This window comes from Anarrhichthys ocellatus, unplaced genomic scaffold (genome assembly GCF_004355925.1).
Source record: "Anarrhichthys ocellatus isolate YVR2014 unplaced genomic scaffold, GSC_Weel_1.0 scaffold25, whole genome shotgun sequence".
Classification (NCBI taxonomy): domain Eukaryota; kingdom Metazoa; phylum Chordata; class Actinopteri; order Perciformes; family Anarhichadidae; genus Anarrhichthys; species Anarrhichthys ocellatus.
The window spans coordinates 6,321,142-6,341,531 of record NW_022280055.1 but is presented as its reverse complement, the minus strand read 5'-3'; the positions used below and the strand labels follow the sequence as shown (position 1 = coordinate 6,341,531).

The window sequence follows — 20,390 nt, the reverse complement described above, 5'->3', positions numbered from 1 at the left end:
ATGTTTCTGCTCGTCCCTGCCTCTGGCAAAGTCACATAGGGATTTACTACACTGTAAAAATAGTTCAAAGAACAGGGAGGACACTGATGATCCAAACGAGCAGCATAAACTGTCCTAATGTAACGCTATTTTATTAAATGTAACACGGAGAACAGACATACAAGGTCCCATAAGCATCAGGACCCGTGTTTAACCCCTATACGAACGACTTACCCAACACTTAATCCTGCAAATTCATCTACGCCAATGATACCAACCTGGCAACCTGAGCACCAGATTTTCATTCGCTACAGCAGGTGCTCCATGAAGACCTCCAAACTGGACCAATACTAGCAAAACCTGGTGCCTGAAAACCAAGCTCAGGTCTCCAGTGTATTCCACCTCCAAAACGCAAAAGCTGCCGTAGACATTAACATCCAACCGAGCAGACTCAAGCTGAAGCACGCCCACGACCCGACCCTTGACCCTTGGTCCGGGTCACCCCATACAAACCATGTGGATGCTCAGATTAACACAACCATGCAAATCACAACCGGGACCATTTGATCAACACCAAAGGATGCTCCAAAAGGTCAAAGATCCCCCCCCCCATCTACCAATCTATACAGACATCTTCAATCCACCTTCTGCTGGTCTCCCATCTAGACAACCAAGGATGTCCCAAACAAAACATCTGGTGTCAGACCCCGCTCGACGGGTCCCTGGCACCAACCTTCCAAAAGGAGACAGTGGGAAAGAGATTAAACAGATTCAGGACCAGCCACTGTCCCTGCTTGGCCTGCCACAGGCTACAATTTCTAAAGGCCTAGTTATGATGGAATTTTTGCCCATGGACAGCAAAAACAACCTGCCTACCCAGCTTTACAGAGTGGGCAACACCATAACATAACATTTGTGCTCGTAATATATAGATTTAAGATCATAAGTAACATTTGAAAGTATTTGTCTCCATGGTTTATTCTCTGTGGCCGTAGTAACAACAACAATCTGCAGCATGTGTCCTGAGTTTAAGAGACGGTTGGATGTAATGACGTGAAATTGGCAGAGTGGACACTTGACTTGTTTTCGTCAGCGCTGTATAATTACCTTTTCTGTTTTTTCCTCGGGCTCGTCTTCGTTTAGAAACTCTCGTTTTGGGTAGGGGATCTGACACCCGGCAAACACACTAGAGACAATCGCAGAGAATCGGTTATTTAACGTAATGTTACCAATCTGATTCCTACATACCAACCAACAAACACAGGACAAAACACAGGGGCGTAGGTTAGAAATTAAAAATCCTTACACTAATAGGCCTGTTTTTTACTTTGGCTGAATCAAGGCAAAAGAAAAGCCTCTTGTAAAAGTAGGGCTCACTCAGTGGTTGGTAACGGGTCCTCCAGGAAGTACGGGTCCTGCAGCGCCTGCTCCGATGTGATTCTTTTGGTGGGGTCCATGGTGAGGAGTTTCTGGAGCTGAAGGCAGAGAAGAATAACACAGTGTTACGAGGTAGTTCAGCGTCTGCAGAACTTTTCCATTCACAGTGTCGTCAGAAAGTATGAGGACATGTTCTGCATTGTTTCGGTTCAACTCCAAGTGAGTTTAAGGGTGTTCGTAGGTCAAATTTGGAACAGTTTAGCTGCACAATGGGTCTCTCATGCAGCAGGCGTACATACAAACACATTGTAGGTGCAATTTATTTGATTGGAGACTGCTAAAACAAACTCCATACATACTCACTGTAGAGTTTGGACCGCACACATATTTCTAACCTCCTTAAAAACAAGCTTTATAAAAAAATGAATGTGTTAAACAATACATGCATAACATGTTTCATGCTTTATTAAGCATTCTTTTTTGATAGTTACTCCTCACTGTCATTTCAAGTAACTAGTTATGCAACATTGCCAGGTGCAGCTTCAACTCCAAAGAGACCGACACATTTTCCACAAGTGGAACAGTGGCCTCAATCAATTAACAGGGTGGGATCTAAAAGCATTTTTTGATTTAATCTCGACTTTAAGCGGCACTCCCACATCGCAGCACCCTGTGCTAATCGCCTCAGCGGCTGATTTGGCGTGAATGCAGCCCGTGGCGAAACAGAGCTGTTAACAAGGTTAATCTATCTTTTATCGTACCTCATGGTTGTTATTCATAACGCAGCGCAACACAATATGCAAAGTTTCAAAGGACCAAACAGGATTTCCAAAAATGTTGGAACAGACTCCCGATTTCTCAGATGTGTGCAGGTGATCGTGTGTGCTCACCAAGAGAAAAACCTTGCTGTCCGGTTTGACTTTATGCTTCTCCATGTATTTGATTAAGCTGCTGTTTGCATACCTGTTAGATGAGAAACACAACAATACATAAAAGAAAAATCAGTTTGACTGTATTTCATATTTTGTTTGTTGGTCTATGAGTTTCAGATCATCACAGCATCCACTCACGTTGTCCTCCTGAAGTCTTTCTGCAGCGTTGGGTACTCGGGCATCTTCCTAATGTCTTCCCAGTCCTTATCTGTGGAATACAAAGGCACACACACCCGAGTTCATAGCTCCAATAAACATACAACTTCATAAACTATATGCATACGACTTTTTTGTTTTGGAAGTAGAGATCTCTGCACTTACTGCACTTCTTTCTTATACAGTGTGTGTGAAACTGAAGCTGACACAGAACTATGCTTGTGTTAAGACCCTGTGCTTGATTTGCTGGTGCTGAGAGACAGCTAATGATGTCTGAATCTAAACTATGAGGAGCCTCGTCACTCAGCCCTGACTGTGTAGTGTGTAGAGGTCACATGCAGCTCCAAAAGCCTTGAACCAGGCTTCTTTGGTATCAGTCTCATCTCATCAACAGAATTGTAAGGCTTTGTCTTTGATGCACTTGACATTCATGTGGCAGTTGTAAACCATATCCCCTCAGCACAAAATAAAATGATATCGGTGTGAAAACCGGTGCAATGCCGGTGGTTGACACTGGCCCTGTGTGTGGTTGTGGTTGTGTGCATTGTGTGCATACCTGCAGGGAACCCCATGACGCTGAATATCCGGTCCAGCTGGTCGTGATGGAAGGGATTACTGGTTTTGATGTCTTCCTGGCGACAGTGAAAGATGGGCTCGGACGTCAGCAGCTCCGCAAAGATGCAGCCAATTGCCCAAATATCTGGTGCATGCACACACACATACACACACACATACACACACACACACACAAACACAAACACAAATGCCTCTTAGTCTGAGTTATCTTGAGGTACATTAGCTACAGCGCATTGACTGCCTGGTTTAAATCAAAGTTAGTTACGCACTTTATGTTTAAGCTTTTTTACCGTTTTATTACCGCCATGCACAAGAGTTAAAGAGCAGTTTTGACCCCAATGATTGCTGATTATATTTTCATTTTTCTAATGATATAATTGAAATGTGCAAGAAGTGAAACATTATTTAACTATTTCCTCCCCTGGTTTCTGCTGTGAGAAAAATATTTCCGGGCATTGGGTTTTTGACATACAGAGTAATTGGATTGGACGCCAATTAATCAAATTGAACTATGAAGGTTCAGGAACATTTATTCCTTTGGTCTAAAACATCCACAAAATATTAGTAAACACATGAACATCTCTCTCTTCCAAATCCAAAAACTAGAGTGTTAAAACTCAAATGTGTGACATTATGTTAAGTATGAAATGTGGAGCAGTTCCAAAGATGATGAATTGGGAAATATGTTCTTCATCAGTTGTTCAAAAATACTGGGTCGGGACTCACAGGTGGGTCACAGGTGTTTCTTTTATAGGGTAGCCAAATAAATATGCAGAATTTCTTCCGTTGTCTTTTATTATACATTAACATCTGCAGTACATTGTTAAGCCTCAAGAAGGAGCCTGAATGTTCGGATGGTTCTGATAATTGTACTTATTTTGTCTCATATATTAAGTATTGAACATGTGTATATATTTTCAACACATGCATCAAGCAAAGTTGTGATTAATCAAATTCATACATGAGGCATGTTGTGACTTGGGTTGCGATGGTTTGTCATTTTTAAAAAGCTGGTTCCCGGGAACATTTTTTTGGGTAAACACTGTTTTAGATGACACAGAGCACTCAGGAAAATGTTCTGACTGAGAAGACTACAACAGAATAAAGCTCATTTGGGTATTAAAAAAAAAGGAAGACAAAATCAGTCTCCCATTCATTGTCTTTAGAGCAGCACCAGACTTTACACTTGTTGACATTTACAAGTATGATAAATACTTCTCTGGTTTCTGGCTCTGGGAGAGAGTAGCTCATGTTCACAGATACTGATTGAACGTTTGAACGTGGAGATAACACATTGGCATTCTTAATTTCAGGTGGGGTTATCCTTTTAAAGTTAAAAGTTAGTCATTTTGGGAAATGGGCTCCTGTGCTTTCTGGCTCGGAGAGTTAGATGAGAAAATGTTATTTTGTGTAAAACGTCTCTCTGTCTCTTTCACACCTCGCACACATTTAGAGATAATCTCAAACACACACACACAGACGAGCACAGTGTTATCTCGTGTTCCAGGAATGACAAATATAGACGTGTAGACACACCTGCTAAGTACCGATGGAGACCATAGATAATGAAGGAATGTGTGTTCCTGTTGACACTGTGAGACCTTGGTCGACACGTGCTACAACTCACCAATTGCTTTGGTGTAGTGCCGGGCCCCCAGCAGCAGCTCGGGGGCCCTGTACCAGAACGTCACCACCACCGGGTCGAGGTCTGCCAGCGGCTTGAGGGGAGAGTTGAAGAGTCGGGCGAAACCCATGTCGGCTGCGGGAGGAGTGTGGAGAAGACGGAGGACGTTAGCGAAAACAAAGACAGTGGCGGGGGCCACCGCCGTCGGGGGATTGCCGGCTCCGGGGGCGCCCGGAGCCCAGATACTGACCTACTGATACTGAATCAATCAAGAGAGCACAAACACCATCAAAACTACCACGACAGTTAAAGCTGACAGCAAGAAAACTAGCTTCAATCAACAGCGTTTCTTTCGCTTGATCTGGTCTGTCTGTCATTCCCCGAATTCTCCTCTCCCCCTCCCTCTTTAATTTAAGAGCATTTTAAAGCAATGAGATATTTGATGAATGGCTTTAATTCTTTGATATTTAATTGGAGTCCTTTCGCTTGTAGCAGTTTGATAAATAAAGGCCTTGTTTTGAGGAATATGTACTTGTCTGCCAAGAAGTCACAGCTCAAAACTCTCAGCTGAACTGAAGTAAGAGGGAGTCACACAGAGAAAATGTCTAAATATGTAAAATATAATACCGTGTGAGCCTGTAATAGCACTGAAACAACAACTTAGTACTACCACAGTGTGCACGAGGTTTATAAATATACACCGGGCGTTGCAGCATTACCCTTCAACAGTCCCCTGGCCAGCCGGCTTACGCAACAGCACTGATCTGAGCTCCCCGCCGACCTCTGAGCCAGTAGTACAGTAGCAGTACACTGCAGCCGACGCTCAAACAGGTCAACGGCCTCGTGGATCCGCTGTCACCGCGGCGACTGGCGGTGTCTCTAATTTGCACGACTTCCCAAATCTGAGCTGTTCACGGAAATGTTCCTTACCGATTTTAACTCTTCCTCGCTCGGGACCTTCCCCCATCACCAGGATGTTGGCTGGTTTCTGCAGCAGAGAAGAGAATTATTAGACACCGGTGTAGAACACGAACCGCTTGGTGCTCACTTATCGTTACACGTGTTGCACTTCTGCACAGCGGCTTGCATTGGCTTCCCCAGTTGGTTACTGAAGTAAACGAGTGCACAGTCGTTTACTTAGCCATTTTGTGAAAGTGCACTTTAAATTCCGATGCAATCAGCCCACGCAAGCACACAGAGGAGTTTGTAACAAATAAAAGTATGCATGTGGGAGTAAAAGCGTGTGAAAAAAGCAAGCCTACTGACCTAAATGAAAAGGGCGGCAGAAGTGTTTAAAAAAAGGGACTGACGAAACTGACGTACGTACGGTACAGACAGCCCCGTGTGTTCTGTTTGAGGAGGTTATCAAAAAGTTTCAAAGGCCCAATTTACTATCTGGCCACATGCTCCAAAAGAAATAGGGGGCTGAATGCTAGTCGCTGCAGCTGACTGAAGGTTTGCGTCCCCAGAGTTGCCGCCCGCTCTCCTCACAGCGAAGCGGTTTTCTAGTGGCTGCGAGGACGAAGCCAAAAATACAAGTCGTTTTCATGTTTCTGACATTTAGGATTGAATCAGGAAGACATCGATACTGATATTGGTCTGATGTTGCCTCACACATAAGAGAATGATCCCAGTCTCCTCCACATAGTGAGGCATACAGCTTATTGATCAAACACTGGTACCAGATCGGTAATTGGTATCGGCCAACACAAAAACACCCAGGTTAGGATTAGATTAGATTAGGATAGCAAAAAGTCGGGATTGGCGCATTCCTAAATTTAAACAAACAAACACTGATCCTGTATGTTCAACATGATTGACAAGACCTCTTGGGCGGCTCTACGTTTGCCCATTTACACATCCTGCACACACAAAGCAACATTAGCATTGCTTTTGTCTCCTTGACTCATGTCAAGTCCAATATCTGCATTTTTATGTGTCCACCAGCTAGTGGTACGGCGCTGAGCGGGCAGCACATTTTGAGTTGATCTATTGCCACAATAAAGAAATAATGAATGCGTGCAGCTTTAGAGCCACAGATTCCCACCAGAGAATATTTGTGTGTTTGATCGGTAAAGAAATGAGCACCAGTTAGGCTTCCTACGTATGATAATGGGTTAGAAGTACAGTCTGTGTTGTTATCCACTGAATGGGCATCAAACAAACACACACAGCTTGCTGCCATGAATCAGAGGGAGATGTTGTACATTCTAATGCGGTCGGATGCAGTTTCTGCTCGTTGCCAAACGGCCCGGTCGACCCTCCCGGGGCGCCGGTGCGAACGTGAACCCTCCGGCTCGGCAAACTTCAGATCTGCCTGGCAAACACGTCCCGTTGCCACGGAAACCACGGCAATAATGAGGTCTATTATTCGTGCCCGCGACACGACACGGCGCGAACGGCAAACACAAAGGCAGACGGCTCTTAAGAGGCCCGAGGAGTTCAGGCTCACCAGCTCCTCTTTCATATTCTAAACAGGCCTAACTGAATTAATACGCCATATTGGCTGTTTTAGTTATTAGCTCTCGAATGTCCAGTCAAAGGCCTGAGCGAGCGTCGGTGCCTCTTCAAAATGCAAAATGAGCATGCAGCATTACAGCCGGGGGAAGGAAGCAAAAATACATATTGCTGTTGTTATTGCTGCTTTTTACTTGGGAATATGCACCAAATTGTGTTTCACGCCCCCAAAATTGAGTCTTCCTTTTGAATTCATCCAGCTAAAATCAACCTGTTACAGTTGGTTAGTTTCATAAATGGATCAGGAGCCGGGGGGAAATGAACTCCATCCCCCTGAGGACCGCTCAACTCGATCTTCAGGGACGTGGCCCGCTTTTACAAAACCATCTACATTTTTTGTCCCACAAACTGGGCCAGTTCAGGAGCCAGAGGCGCACTTATGCAATAGTTTGTGCAAGTTGTTGATGAACAGGCTGACAGGGCCATCAACAACCGCCGGTCCACTTCGAGTGTCACAATGAACCCCTGTGCGCTGTTCAGGCAAAGGTGCACTCACTTTTCATCATGCTGCATCTCCTGCATTACCTTCTGAACCTCGTCTAAAAAGATCACGCCGACATGTGGTGCTGCGGCAAAGCTTCGTCTGCAGCTCCTTCCAAGAGCGCTGCCCTTGTTTACATCTAACATAAATACATAGACAGCGACAAATTGTTTTTGAAACCTTCATTACTAACTCCGTTGGCTGAACTAAAGCCACAGTTGTCAGTGGTCTTTTTCTTCAGCTTTATTTGTAGTTTGCCTCGTTATCAGGAGGCAACCTCCGTTTCTAAAAGTGAAGTGCCTTAAACCTGCATTCTCTCTAATGGCCATCAGGGGGCGACTCCTCTGGTTGTATAGAAGTCTATGAGAAAATGACTCTACTTCTCTCTTGATTTATTACCTCAGTAAACATTGTAAACATGAGTTTATGGTCTCAATCTCTAGTTTCATTCATTTAGTAAATTATGGTCCATTTAGAGTCAAATAAACCATAGAGCAGGGGATGCTTTAGGTCTGGGCTACACTACCAGAGCCGTACACGGCGTCTCTACGTCACTCCTCCACAGTCCAAATATGGTCACATCCATTCACAGGTTGCAAAAAAAACAAAAACAAGATGGCAACGCCCAAAATGCCGAACTTGAGGCTTCGTTCTTGGTTCAAACCAACTCTGAAGTGTTTACCTGTTCGGTTCTGTTCTTTCCCAATAAGGAGTAACTTCGCTATTTTTCAACCTGGACCCCATTTTTGTGCGTATAAAGCCCCTTTCCCATTGAACAAAAAACTCATTAACATCTGGCTTTTGTCTTCAGTGGGAAAGGTTACAAGAGACAAACACTATTCGACGGGGAAACAGACTTTGACGTAACACCGGCCGATGTGGCCGTGACATCGAATGTGACACACCAGAGATAAAAAGCAGAAAGTCATACTTGTCGCCTGGCATTGGGAAAGGAGTCTATCGCCTATTTTCAGCGGGTTTCCTCGTGTTTAAAAACCCTGCATATACGCACTAATTTTGGTGGAAACGGTGTATAAGTGACTAATGGGGACAACGGTTTTAGAAATTGGTCGAGTGCGGAGGGAGAACACTGTGGGAAGAGTGAGGAGTTGCCCCGATTGCTCGAGGCAACTCCTCACTGTCAATGGACGTTCAGCTAAAAGTGCTTGTTTCTGCTAGAAGCGTCCAAACACATTATGGAAAGGACTCTTCAGAGAAATAAAACCTTTTTCTTTACCTTTAGTTCGATCCTGTCTGTTTGTTATGGTGTCATGTGACTTGTTACTCCTCTTGGTTATGAGTGAGTGTGACCATGACCCAAACTACAACTAAAAGGCAACAAGGCATCATTGTTTTCCTGAGTCTGGGCCAAGTGAACCCAACTGCAGGAGTCTTCAACAGCATCAGCTAAATATTTTTTAATAATAAATAGCAACAGACATAAATGCCCTAATGACCTTGTTGTTTTGTTTTTTTCGTAAGTGGCTGTAGGACGGACCTACAGCCAAAGAAATGACGGTTGGTATGATAGTACATGATTCTCCTTGGGATGATGTTTGACAGTAATTTCACTTGGAACAACATTCTCTCTCCATACAAAGTAAATAAAAACAATAATACTACAAGGCCTAAAGAGTATAATACTCATTGTTCATTTGAATCATTGAGAATAGAAACATGTTAACTGCATTCTGAACATCCAAAATGCACTCATCGAGCAGCTGTGCTGTTGCTATGCACAGAACATCAGCAGCAGCATCAGCATCCGTCCAGTGCTGCTGCAGCGTGACTGTGTGAGACCGGCAGGCATACAGTACTGTACGTATACAGTACAGTAAATATAGTATAGTCGGGATTTACCGCAATCACCCCCCCTCCCCCCCCCTCCCCCCGGCAGAGATTTGTTGGTACAGTCTGCTGAGAAGCTTTCTGCTTTGGCCTGCAAAGCTGCTAAGTCAGCATCTTGACTCAGCTAGCCAGGCAGGGCGGTGGGCTTGGCTCGCGAGCTAGAGGCTGTTACATAAGCCCCGTGGGGGTGGGTAGCGGTGGGTGGGGATGGGGAGGGGAAAAGGGAACGAAGGAATGGCAGGACGAGCGGGGGGGGATGGGAGAGCTATGCAGTGGTGCAACGCAAACACATGCTTGGTACCTGCGGCGCAGAGCAAGCTGCACACCAGCGCGAACGCACCGTTACGTAACAGCAGAAGCAGCGGAGCCATGGGAGGATGAGCTGGTAGGGCCACCTCTCCCCACAGCTCAAACAGACGGCAGCAGATTACATTTCTGTCTTGATGCTCCTCCTCTCACATGCATTAACATCATAACTCAATGCCAGATGTGCAGCTTTCATGTATAAACTATGAAAGCAATACGAGGCCTTGGGGGAATTTTCCATAAAGCGCTCACTATGAATGTTGATTTGTTATCCACCAACAGAGACAGAGAGAAAGCTGACAAAGTGCCAGGCACCTGCACAGAGATTGATTATCCGACCAGCAACGAGAACCAAAAAAGGCCCAGTTGTAGAAGGGGGAGAATTTAGGGAGCTCTTTGGACACAATGGCAGGAAGCCCTGGCAATGAGACAGCAAAATAGCGGCACCGACTGCCATACATCAGAACAGAGTCAGATAAAAGTATGACAATGGAGAATTCCATCCGCCTGCAATGAAAATAGTTATTAAGAGGCCGGAAGAGTTGGTGCTCAGATAAGATGTGGTGTGACCTTCAGGGAGCCAAACAACCGCACCGCTCCAGTGGGAGAGTTTATGTTGTTGTGAAGGAGAGGGGATTTCCCACTCATAGTACTCTGCTCTGCACAGGAGCACTGAGACACTATTAGCTTGGCAGCACAGTTACCAGGGCATTTATCCCTTTGAGGGTGCTTTAAGAGTTACAGGGTTTCTTTTGGGGTTTTTTGTGTGCAGGATTTGCACAATCCTGAAACAAAAAATCATGCAAACCTTTTGTAGATGGCCCCGTTTTTGATTAGTGCGTCATTATCGTTGAAGATAAAAATGTTCTAAACACCATTTACAGTGTCTGCATGTTGTCTGTGTTTTCATCTTAGAACTTTGACAGTGTGTTTCCAGGTCATGACAGTGAATTGTAAAGTTTTGGTCGCCTAAAAAATAATTATTGTTCAGAGTTCAGTTGTACTTTGCTCTGCCCTCTTGTTTCACTTCTGGTTCCATGAAAAGACAGGATGCTGGCGGTCAAAAACCAAGATGGCGACGGCCCAAAAAAAAAATTTTGTTCAGCCTTCTGTTGTACTAAGCTCCACCCTCTTATGTCACTTCTGGTTCCATAAAAAAACAGGATGGCGACGGACAAAAACCAAGGTGGCGAAAGATAATAACAAAGATGGCGACTGCCATAAAGTAAGATGGCGACGGCCGAAATGCCAAACTTGGGGCTTCAAAACCCTAGTCCACAAAGCAATGGGTGACGTAATGGCGACTACATCCACTTATTATATACAGTCTAGAAGTTGCTGGAGTGGGACTGTGGGACAGCAAGGCTTTCGGTACTGTACATATACAGTATAGTATTTTCATCAGCCAAGCATAGAACTTTCATTTACATGATCATTCAAGTCATTATTTAAGCAAAACCTTCACTGAGTCCAACTTTTCAAATGTGAATATTTTCTGGCCCTCGGGTAAACTGTATATCTTTTATCATTTTGAGTTAATGTGATGACCCATGCATGTAACGCTGGTCACTCATGTTGGACCCTCTATTTAGACAGATACAGCTGGTTGAGCCTAAAAGGTGACAAATTCTGTGCCAAAGCCAGTAAGTGAACAAAATGACTTGTAGCAGCACAGCCGATGTAAAACGCAAGTCTGGAGGGTTTGAGATCAACTTGTGCAACAGGACTACAGTGTGTGTTACCTTGGTCATTTACTGGACTTACTTTCTGACGTCAGATTCTGGGAATGACTCGATTGACTCACCATTTAAAACTGACTGAATCCCTCAAAAGCAGAGTCAGCACATTTGTATTCAACACATTGTCATTTCAGCTCGACAATAGCCTCCTTGGCGCCGCTGTACAGACAGAGCATTTGATGCCTGCAGAGATCTCTCTGGTAGATGACCAGAGAGAGGCCGATGGTGAAAGCCCGCTCTCTGATCCCTGCAGGTTTATGTAATGTGATGTCCAGCCACCACATGATCACCGAGGATTTAGGGATTGTATAAGAGTGGATGACCTTATTCAAAGAAGATAGAACCCCTGTAGATGGATAGACGCCTGAACTGTGTGACTGCTTTCTGACTTCTGAAGCCAGTGTATTCTGAGAAATCAACCGTCGTCTCATCTACATTTCAGTCAGACCGTATCATCTAAAGTCCTTCATTCTCTCATGAGAATTATCTGGAAATAGCCTCCCTCCGGATCATCTGACATCAAAGCACTGACCGCGATAATCAAATTAAAGTTTTGCCACATAATCGGATGTGTTTGGTTGATTATACTTTCAAGCAGAGGCACAAATGTTCCTCGCTGTGAGTGACAGATGCATTGAGAGATAAGAGTGAGCCACACATACACACACACAGATGGGCTGTGGGAGTTTTATAGCACACAGTCAGATATGAGAGAATGGAAATTGTTCCAGCTCTGTTTGTTTTTGTATCTCACATGAGACAGATCTGATGGTTCTGCAGAATGGAGTCTCACTGGTTGAATTCTGATCTGGACCACATTGATATGGAAAAACATTTTAACATCTTAAAGGAGAACTCCACTGATTTTACACATCAGTGTCTGTTTTCAGGTGTTGGGTACTTCTACTGCACGTTTAAAAATTAGATCAAGGCCTTCCATCCTTTAGTGTGACAAGAGGGCGCTGACTCAAGTGACATCATAGAGACATCGGACTACATCAGCTCCTGGTTACATTAGCCACTACTAGCCTAACACACCTGAATCATGCTGTTAGACACTACTAGCATAACACACCTGAATAATGCTATTAGCCGCTACTAGCATAACACCCCAGAATCATGCTGTTAGACACTACTAGCACAACACACCTGAATTATGCTGTTAGACGCTACTAGCATAACACCCCTGAATCATGCTGTTAGACACTACTAGCATAACACCCCTGAATCATGCTGTTAGACACTACTAGCATAACACACCTGAAGCATGCTATTAGCCGCAACTAGCATAACACACTTGAATCATGCTATTAGCTGCCACTAGCATAAAACATCTGAATCATGCTATTAGCCGCTACTAGCATAACACACCTGAATCATGCTATTAGCCACTACTAGCATAACACATCTGAATCATGCTTTTAGCCGCTATTAGCATAACACACCTGAATCATGCTATTAGCCGCTACTAGCACAACACACCTGAATCATACTGTTAGCCGCTACTAGCACAACACACCTGAATCATGCTGTTAGCCGCTACTAGCATAACACACCTGAATCATGCTAATAGATGAAACTAATAAATATCTGAACCACAGGGTCAGCTGTCAAGGTTGCATTGTGGTTAACCTCAGCGGCAAGTTTTGACAAGGAAAAATAACTTGTATCTCTGGTTCTAATTCTGACAGTGAGTAGTGCAATGCTAAATCAGTGGAGTACTCTTGTATGGCTCTACTCGATCAAGTGACTGTAATTGTGCACTCAAATCACAGTTTATCTGTGCTGTAATTAAAATAAAACATTAAAGGTGCTCAATACAAAATTCAGAGAATATCTATTGCCTCCACATGGCTCTGAACATGGAGACGGCTGAGCCAGCTGCTAGGAGCTCACGGTGCTAACAGCGCTAACAGTGCAAACAACAATGACGGTGCTGAGACAGCTAACAGTGTTTAACACAGGAAGGACCGGATGATGGGAGCTACGCTTCCACAATACCGCAGTTGGTCAGGACAGCATTATTAGCTGTAATTGCCGCATGAGAGCAGTGCAGCTTGACGGCCATGAGCTAGCCAGTGGGGAATGCTTGCATGCACTAGCCAAAAGGTCTCGTTTTTTTATACCATTATCATTACTCAGCATTTTCAAAAGAAATGAAAAAGAAAATAACAAAGAAAAACACGCCTCATGTTTCTATTGATATTATTGACCAGATAAGGGGGTTGATAGCCATTGAGCTAACCCTTGCAAAAACTTCAACCAGCTTAGCTAAGGTTATCTTGACTAGCTTAAGTCAATGCAACACTTAATTTAGTGGCAAAATGGACTCAATGGTTTCTTTTAATTCCTGCCAATCTGCCGTCTAAACAGAAATTTGAAGACACACAATGAGAGGCCTTGTGTTCTGCCTCCAGTCTGACTCTCAGCTTCACGGAAAGAAGTCTCCCTCTAACCAAAGCACTGTGGGAAAACCAAGGTGGAGAGAATCTCACAGGAACCAGCCGTGTGTATCAGCCAGGTTAAAGGCTAGACAAGAATCAGACAACATTCAGAGATCAGGACGTTCTGCTCTTCGGCCATCGCAATCAGACTCATAATAATACACCACAGCTAGACAAAACAACACCTTCACTGAAATAACGCAGCTCTGCTGGTTGAAATGGGTCAGTGTGACCAAAGTGTGGCAAAGATTTAGATTTAGTTTTGGTTTTCAGCCACTATCGTGGTGAGAGATATCAACAGAATGAACTTCAGCATGTGATAGGAACATATTTCCAATGTTATCATTTTAAACTCTGATTCATTCTGTGTTCAGAGAATGTGGGCTAATTTATTGATTTCTTTGGCCTACCATCACTTTCTTTACTTTATTTGAACGTCTGATTTGCACACAAACCAACATTAGTATAAGTAGCAGTTTGGAGAAAATGTGAGCTGCTTTGTATTAAATTCTTATTAGTGTCATCATTATGCTTTATTCAGTTGAACGATGAGGCAATGTAACCATGGCAGTAAATAAATTCTTGGAATACTTCAAAATACTTTCGAAAATGAAATGAAGGAAAGAGTAGCGTCCAGGACCCGTCCTCGTTCGTGTTACGAAGGCTGTATTTTTGTTTCGTCCTTAGGAGACCACTTCCCCGGGAGGAGGGCTCTGGGAGACCTCTGGGTATCAAAAAAAGTACACAGACCATACAGCCCCCTGGTTGGTGGCATGCTAAACACAGACGGCTTACGTAAACTATAGGCCGACGCCACACGTAAAGATTTTATATCAGTTTTATAATTACCTGCTCTCAGAGTTTCAGCAGTCAAATTTAACGTATTCTTGCAGTGCTGTTATGTATTTATGTATGTAACTGATGGTTGTACATCTAGTTTGTATAGACTACTATAGAGTAGTAGAGGTGAAATGCTGCCCCTTATTTCTTTAGAACACGAGTTTGTATATCGAGACCCAGGTCTTTGTTTTGTTTAAGCGAGTCCTTGCCATTTTAATTCAAATGTTAATCAAGAAACGTCTATCTTTTAAAATGGTTACACATCTGAATTTAACCATTTAACCACATTCACAAAGCTCCATTATTTGTCAGGTTTCCTTTTTGTGGCCTGGTGTATTGACGCCACACATGGCTGCCATAAGACAAACATAGGTGTGTCCGTGACGTTAACGTTGTCGGAAACGGCTCCGGGACGGAGTGCAGTGTGTGCTGGAGGTGGTGGGTCAGTGAAGGGAAACTGGAGCAGCACAGCTAATATAGCAGCTCACCAGATCCCTGTGGAGCACCCAGTTGGCATGGAGGTAATGGATCCCATCCAGAATCTGATATAGGAGAGACTTCACCATCCCTCGGGGCAGCTGCATGGGCTTCTTGTTGGCCTTGGAGGCGCGATGGAACTTGATGATGTGCTACGAGGGCAGTGAGGCACGTCAGTTCGGACCGTGTGGCTACAACATTCACAGAAATAACAAACAAAAAAAACAGCCTCTCCACACCTTGGTGGTGCCTGGTAAATAAAAACTGTAATGCTGTGATTTATGCTTATTGTAATTCTAATGTGGCAGAGTAAATCAGTTTTATTTTGAAAATGTTAGGTTACATCGGTTATACACACGTGCAGCGTTGAATGTGGCACAGAGAGACTCACCCATAGGTCGTGCTCGGCATAGTCGAAGAGGAGCCAAACCTTTCTGTCGCTGTGGGACAGGAACACTTTCTGCAGGGCGATCACATTCGGTTGTTTCAGTTCTCGTAACAGCTGAAAGACACAAACATAAACGCGTGAATCCTCTTTTAAAACGAGATGAGGTATGTGATAACATTTTAATTCAACGCCAGCCCTGTGTATAAACACAGCAGACGTGTGACATTCATGTATGTTCAGATACAGCCTAAAATGCAGATCTTCATCAGCTCATTTGCACAGGAACAACAGCCCGAGTCACTCGCTATCCAATCACACATTCGGCCCGATCGATACAGCACACGTGTAAACTAGTACTACGCACCTGTGGTTAAATACTCTTGTGCACCCTGATAATTCTACATTGTGAAAAACAAATCTATGTTGAAATCAGCAGGAGGAGAGCTAGTTCATTTTAGCTGTTAGCTGTTAGCTTTTAGCTGTTAGCAGTCAGTGCATAGTCCTGCTTCGGTAAATAACGGAGGATGCATTGAGTTACATTACGTTATCGTGACGTTACCAAATTTATTCTTGTAAAATGTAGTTTTCTGCAAGAAACTTGAAAAAAAAAAGTTGTTTTCACAGCAATATAAAATAGATACTAGAGAGGAAATCATGACCTGTTTAACTTCCTAACACCAGCTCCATGCAGGGTATATTATATCTAATATTAAAACTAATATTTTTTTATCAAAGCAAATATCTAAATAGAAATACAATTAGTTATTAAAAGGATAACCAGTTGAAATTTTTGTTAGGGACTGTACCGGGACGGTGGTGATAAAAAGTTTGTAAAGTTGGAAAGACGGGACAAAGTGCAAACTCCTTCAGTATTCGGTGTTCAGCTTTAGTTGAGGTTAATGACAAATTTATGCCAAAGGGCAAACACACGAGGCTTTCCAATACAAAAATATTTCTCTACATGATGTTCAAAAATGTGAGGAAAAATAAAATTGCACAAAAGCCCAAACAACGTCCACTGTTCTCAAACACATAATATAACATGTAGAAGGATCGAGTACATTTGCTTGATAATGAAGCTGTGCTGGAGCCACAAATGATAAGGAATAGTGAGATCTGTAATGAAATACACGTCATTTGGAAGCTCTTATGCAAAACCCCTAAGAGTATCATATTTATTGATCATTTTTATAACGAACGACACATGTAAACATATGATAAAATGTGATTTTTTTTTTATTTGTCAGTGAGTCTCACAGCAGTTGAAGGCCTAATGGAAGTAAGCAGAGAGACGGCTGCATAATGGAGGACTTTCTCTGGAACATAGCCTCTTTCTCTGGCATTGTAACATGTTCTTTTTATTTCTTTTATTCAGCTAATACAATATGGCCGATACAATTTAACTAAAAAGGCATAGGCAAAAGCATAATGCTTATATATGCCTATCCTCCATTCAATTAAGCTATCCTCAAGAAAAGAAAATATTTAAAAAAAGAAAATATGCATATATATACAGTATATATTTCAGTCACACTTGTAACCCTCAAAATAGCTTTGTAAACAATCATTATAAAAACCAAAAATGTACAGTAAACTTACAAACATCTCTCAAATCATATTTACACTTGTGTATTGAAAAACAAAACCTTTGTACACAGTCTGGCAGTGACTTTGTTCATCGGTTCACCCACTCCCATTCACACACGTGCCATTCTCTGACCCACCTAAAACACCATCATAATCAATCGTGCCCTTTAGACAAACCTCCGTATCTGCAGGGTGTTTCAGTCAGGAGGGCAAACACAACGGAAACACAGTGAACGCCGTCCCATCGAATGAATCATTCACCTACACAGGCTGTCTCACTGTACTACACCACGGTAAGCTGCACCGACTGCTGTGCTCAACGTGGTTGTTCTGTGTGCACTTTGCTTTTTGGCTCCACCTTTTTTCACATTTAGACACATGCTGGCTGACTCAAGTCCTATATGACAATTTCCTAGTAACCGAGTAACACATTAGGAGGACTGAATGACAAAAAAGAAATGCAGCGAACACAAGCCTGGTATAGGTGGTTTTGGCAATCGGACAGCGACGTGAACCTGCAGCTTGGTGATTCTCGTACACGCTCAAAGAGTAACTAAAGCCGTGTAAATAATTGACGGTCTCCGAACCAGGTCAGGTTCCTGACCCGCTTGCACAAGTGCAAAAAAAACAAAAAACAAAAACACATAAAGTTGAACCCCTGCACTATATTTCACATTTTAATGAAATGGGAAGTGGGACAAGCTGAGGGCAATAATGCGGGAATTGTATGCTGGCTTGATTTGAGCTCTGGATGTGGAAATGAGATTTGTGTTTCATCACAACCTTAATCCACGGACTATAATGGGGCATTGTGATAATGAGCTGTGGGCTTAGGGCTTGTATACACCCCCAGCTCTATGGCACCACTTTCAATCCTGAGGGCCAAACACACACACACACAGCGTTTGATGCCCGATCCTGAACGCTTGTTTAACCCATCTACTGCATACTATCACTGTAGTAGTACTGTAACAGGTCGTCCTTTAATCACACGGTTGACCAAAGCTTGTTTATTTACTGAAACGGTAAGCTGTAAGAAGTGATGTTTAATGTCATCACTTCTTCACGTGGCCATTATCTTTACCTGCTTATCCTGTTCAGGGTCACGGGGTGGGGGTAACCCGGGTATCGAACCCAGGCCGCTCTTGCTGTGAGGCAACGATACTAGCCACAACACCACCATGCAGCAATTCTGGAGTTATGGCCAAAAAAGTTTGCGCCAAATTTGAAGACATTTCCTCCAGGTGTTCCTGAGATATCGCATTTACGAGAATGGACCGGACGGACAGACAATCACGGCGCCATTATATTCTGTCAGCAGTCCAGTGATATTCTATATTTTTTGAATTTTCAACAAATCTGCTCAAAAAGACCCCAACAGTGAATGTATGTCCACTAAGTATTGTCTAAAGCCCGATATATAACGTCTTTCTCTGTGCCATAAAGCTCCATTGTTCTCCAGAAACTATTGAAAACACAATCAATAAGCCACTCTGAGTGACACGTTTCTTTATCACCTCGGGCTGCAACTAACAGCTATCTGCTGATCATTTTGTCGACTGATCGATTAATCATTTTGTCAATACAATGTCAGAAAACCGTGAAAAAAAAGGACATCGCAATTTCCCAGCACCCAAGGGGACGACCTCAAAACTGTTTTTTGGCTTCAGCCGGTGCCCAAAGAGGTGCAAAGCGCTTCTCTTTTCGGTTGTGGTGGTTCCATATCGTAATTACCCAACTTTTAAGTAGAAATCAATTGTCATTTTTCCATAATCGTCCTTAACCTTGAGTCCAAATGAATTGATAAAATCCATTTATCGTCCAGCTCTACTTACACACCACTTCATGCCATGTTTCCTGTTTTATTTTGAAGTTCCCTGCCTTTTGTGTCCCGTGTTTGTTTGACTTCCTGTCTTTGTGGTCGTCCCTCCCTTTTTCTGTGCAACACCTGTGTTCCCTAGTTTCAGTATTTCCTGTTTTATTTTCACCTCTCCTCACATTTCAGATCACTTCACCTCCTGCCTTTGTGTGTTTTCAGGCCACTGTGGTTGCTGATTGATCCCACCTGTGTCTAATCACCCACATCTCTGTCTTACATCTCTGTCATCTCTGTCTTATATGCCAGTGGTTGTCCTAGTGTTCTTGTTCACCTTATTGTGCTGTCTGGGTTGTGCACTTGAGTCCAGTTTTTCCTGTTTCCATGAGGTGTAACCCTTCACTGCCTGGGGACACATGTTGCCAAACAGCACCGAGCTGATTATTTGCTTAAAGGTGCAGTGTGTAGGATTTGGCGGCACCTAAATTACAGATTGCAACCCACTGCAACTTCTCCCAAGAGCCGAGTGTGTAGGAGAACTATGGTGGTCGACAAGCGGGAAAGCGCGAATGGCCCTCTCTACAGCCAGTGTTTGGATTGTCCATTCCGGGCTACTGTAGAAACATGGCGGCCGGCTCCAGGAACTATGTGGATACAAACGGCTCATTCTAATCCAACGGAAACACAATGATTGGTATTTTAGCTGATTATACACAAAAGAAAACATAGTTATAAATATTATCTTCCATATATAAATGCTACACACTGTGCCTTTAAGCCATATGGTGCATTACTGTATGTAAAACATGTACTTATCTCGGCCGCAAGTAAAAACATTTTCACAAGGACTGTTAATGTCTGCAATATTTGCAAGCTGGTAGTATAATAATATCAAACAATAAATCCTGGGAAAGCACCACTGCGAGCACTAATCATAGGTCTGTAATCCGGCCTGAGCCACGGGAATCCCGGTGTCCTGTAGATAAATGTCCCATGTGAAGAAAATCCTGTGACTCACTTTAATGTGCTATTAGGTAAAGGCCAGCTAGTGCGGAGGATTGAGGGCAGACCCCTGAACGTCGGCAACATATTGACCTGTTTTCTGCTGCAAAAAAAATCATCAACGAGGTTAACCGCCGAAAAACCTAATCCAAAAGTGTATACAAAGTATTACAAGAACACTACACGGCATACAAATACTGATCAATATGCTTAAATTGGTATTCAAATTAGCAAGAAGAGGCAAGATTGCAAACATGGCAGGAATAAAAAGAACAGGCCTGTTTGTCCCCCTTCTGACTGA

General features: G+C 43.3%; 1 protein-coding gene across 2 annotated transcripts in view; it reads right to left on the bottom strand.

Annotated features, from left to right (window-relative positions):
• The window catches only part of cdk19 (cyclin dependent kinase 19), a 45,054-nt gene that overhangs the window by 7,902 nt on the left and 16,762 nt on the right, over positions 1-20,390 (bottom strand). For both annotated transcript variants that reach the window (XM_031861460.1, XM_031861461.1), the window contains exons 3-11: positions 15,688-15,798; positions 15,308-15,448; positions 5,575-5,632; positions 4,648-4,779; positions 3,001-3,144; positions 2,427-2,496; positions 2,247-2,319; positions 1,357-1,454; positions 1,087-1,165 (exon numbers count right to left, since the gene is read on the bottom strand). In XM_031861460.1, the coding sequence (XP_031717320.1) occupies positions 1,087-1,165; positions 1,357-1,454; positions 2,247-2,319; positions 2,427-2,496; positions 3,001-3,144; positions 4,648-4,779; positions 5,575-5,632; positions 15,308-15,448; positions 15,688-15,798 (906 nt within the window). The remainder of the gene's footprint in view (positions 1-1,086; positions 1,166-1,356; positions 1,455-2,246; positions 2,320-2,426; positions 2,497-3,000; positions 3,145-4,647; positions 4,780-5,574; positions 5,633-15,307; positions 15,449-15,687; positions 15,799-20,390) is intronic.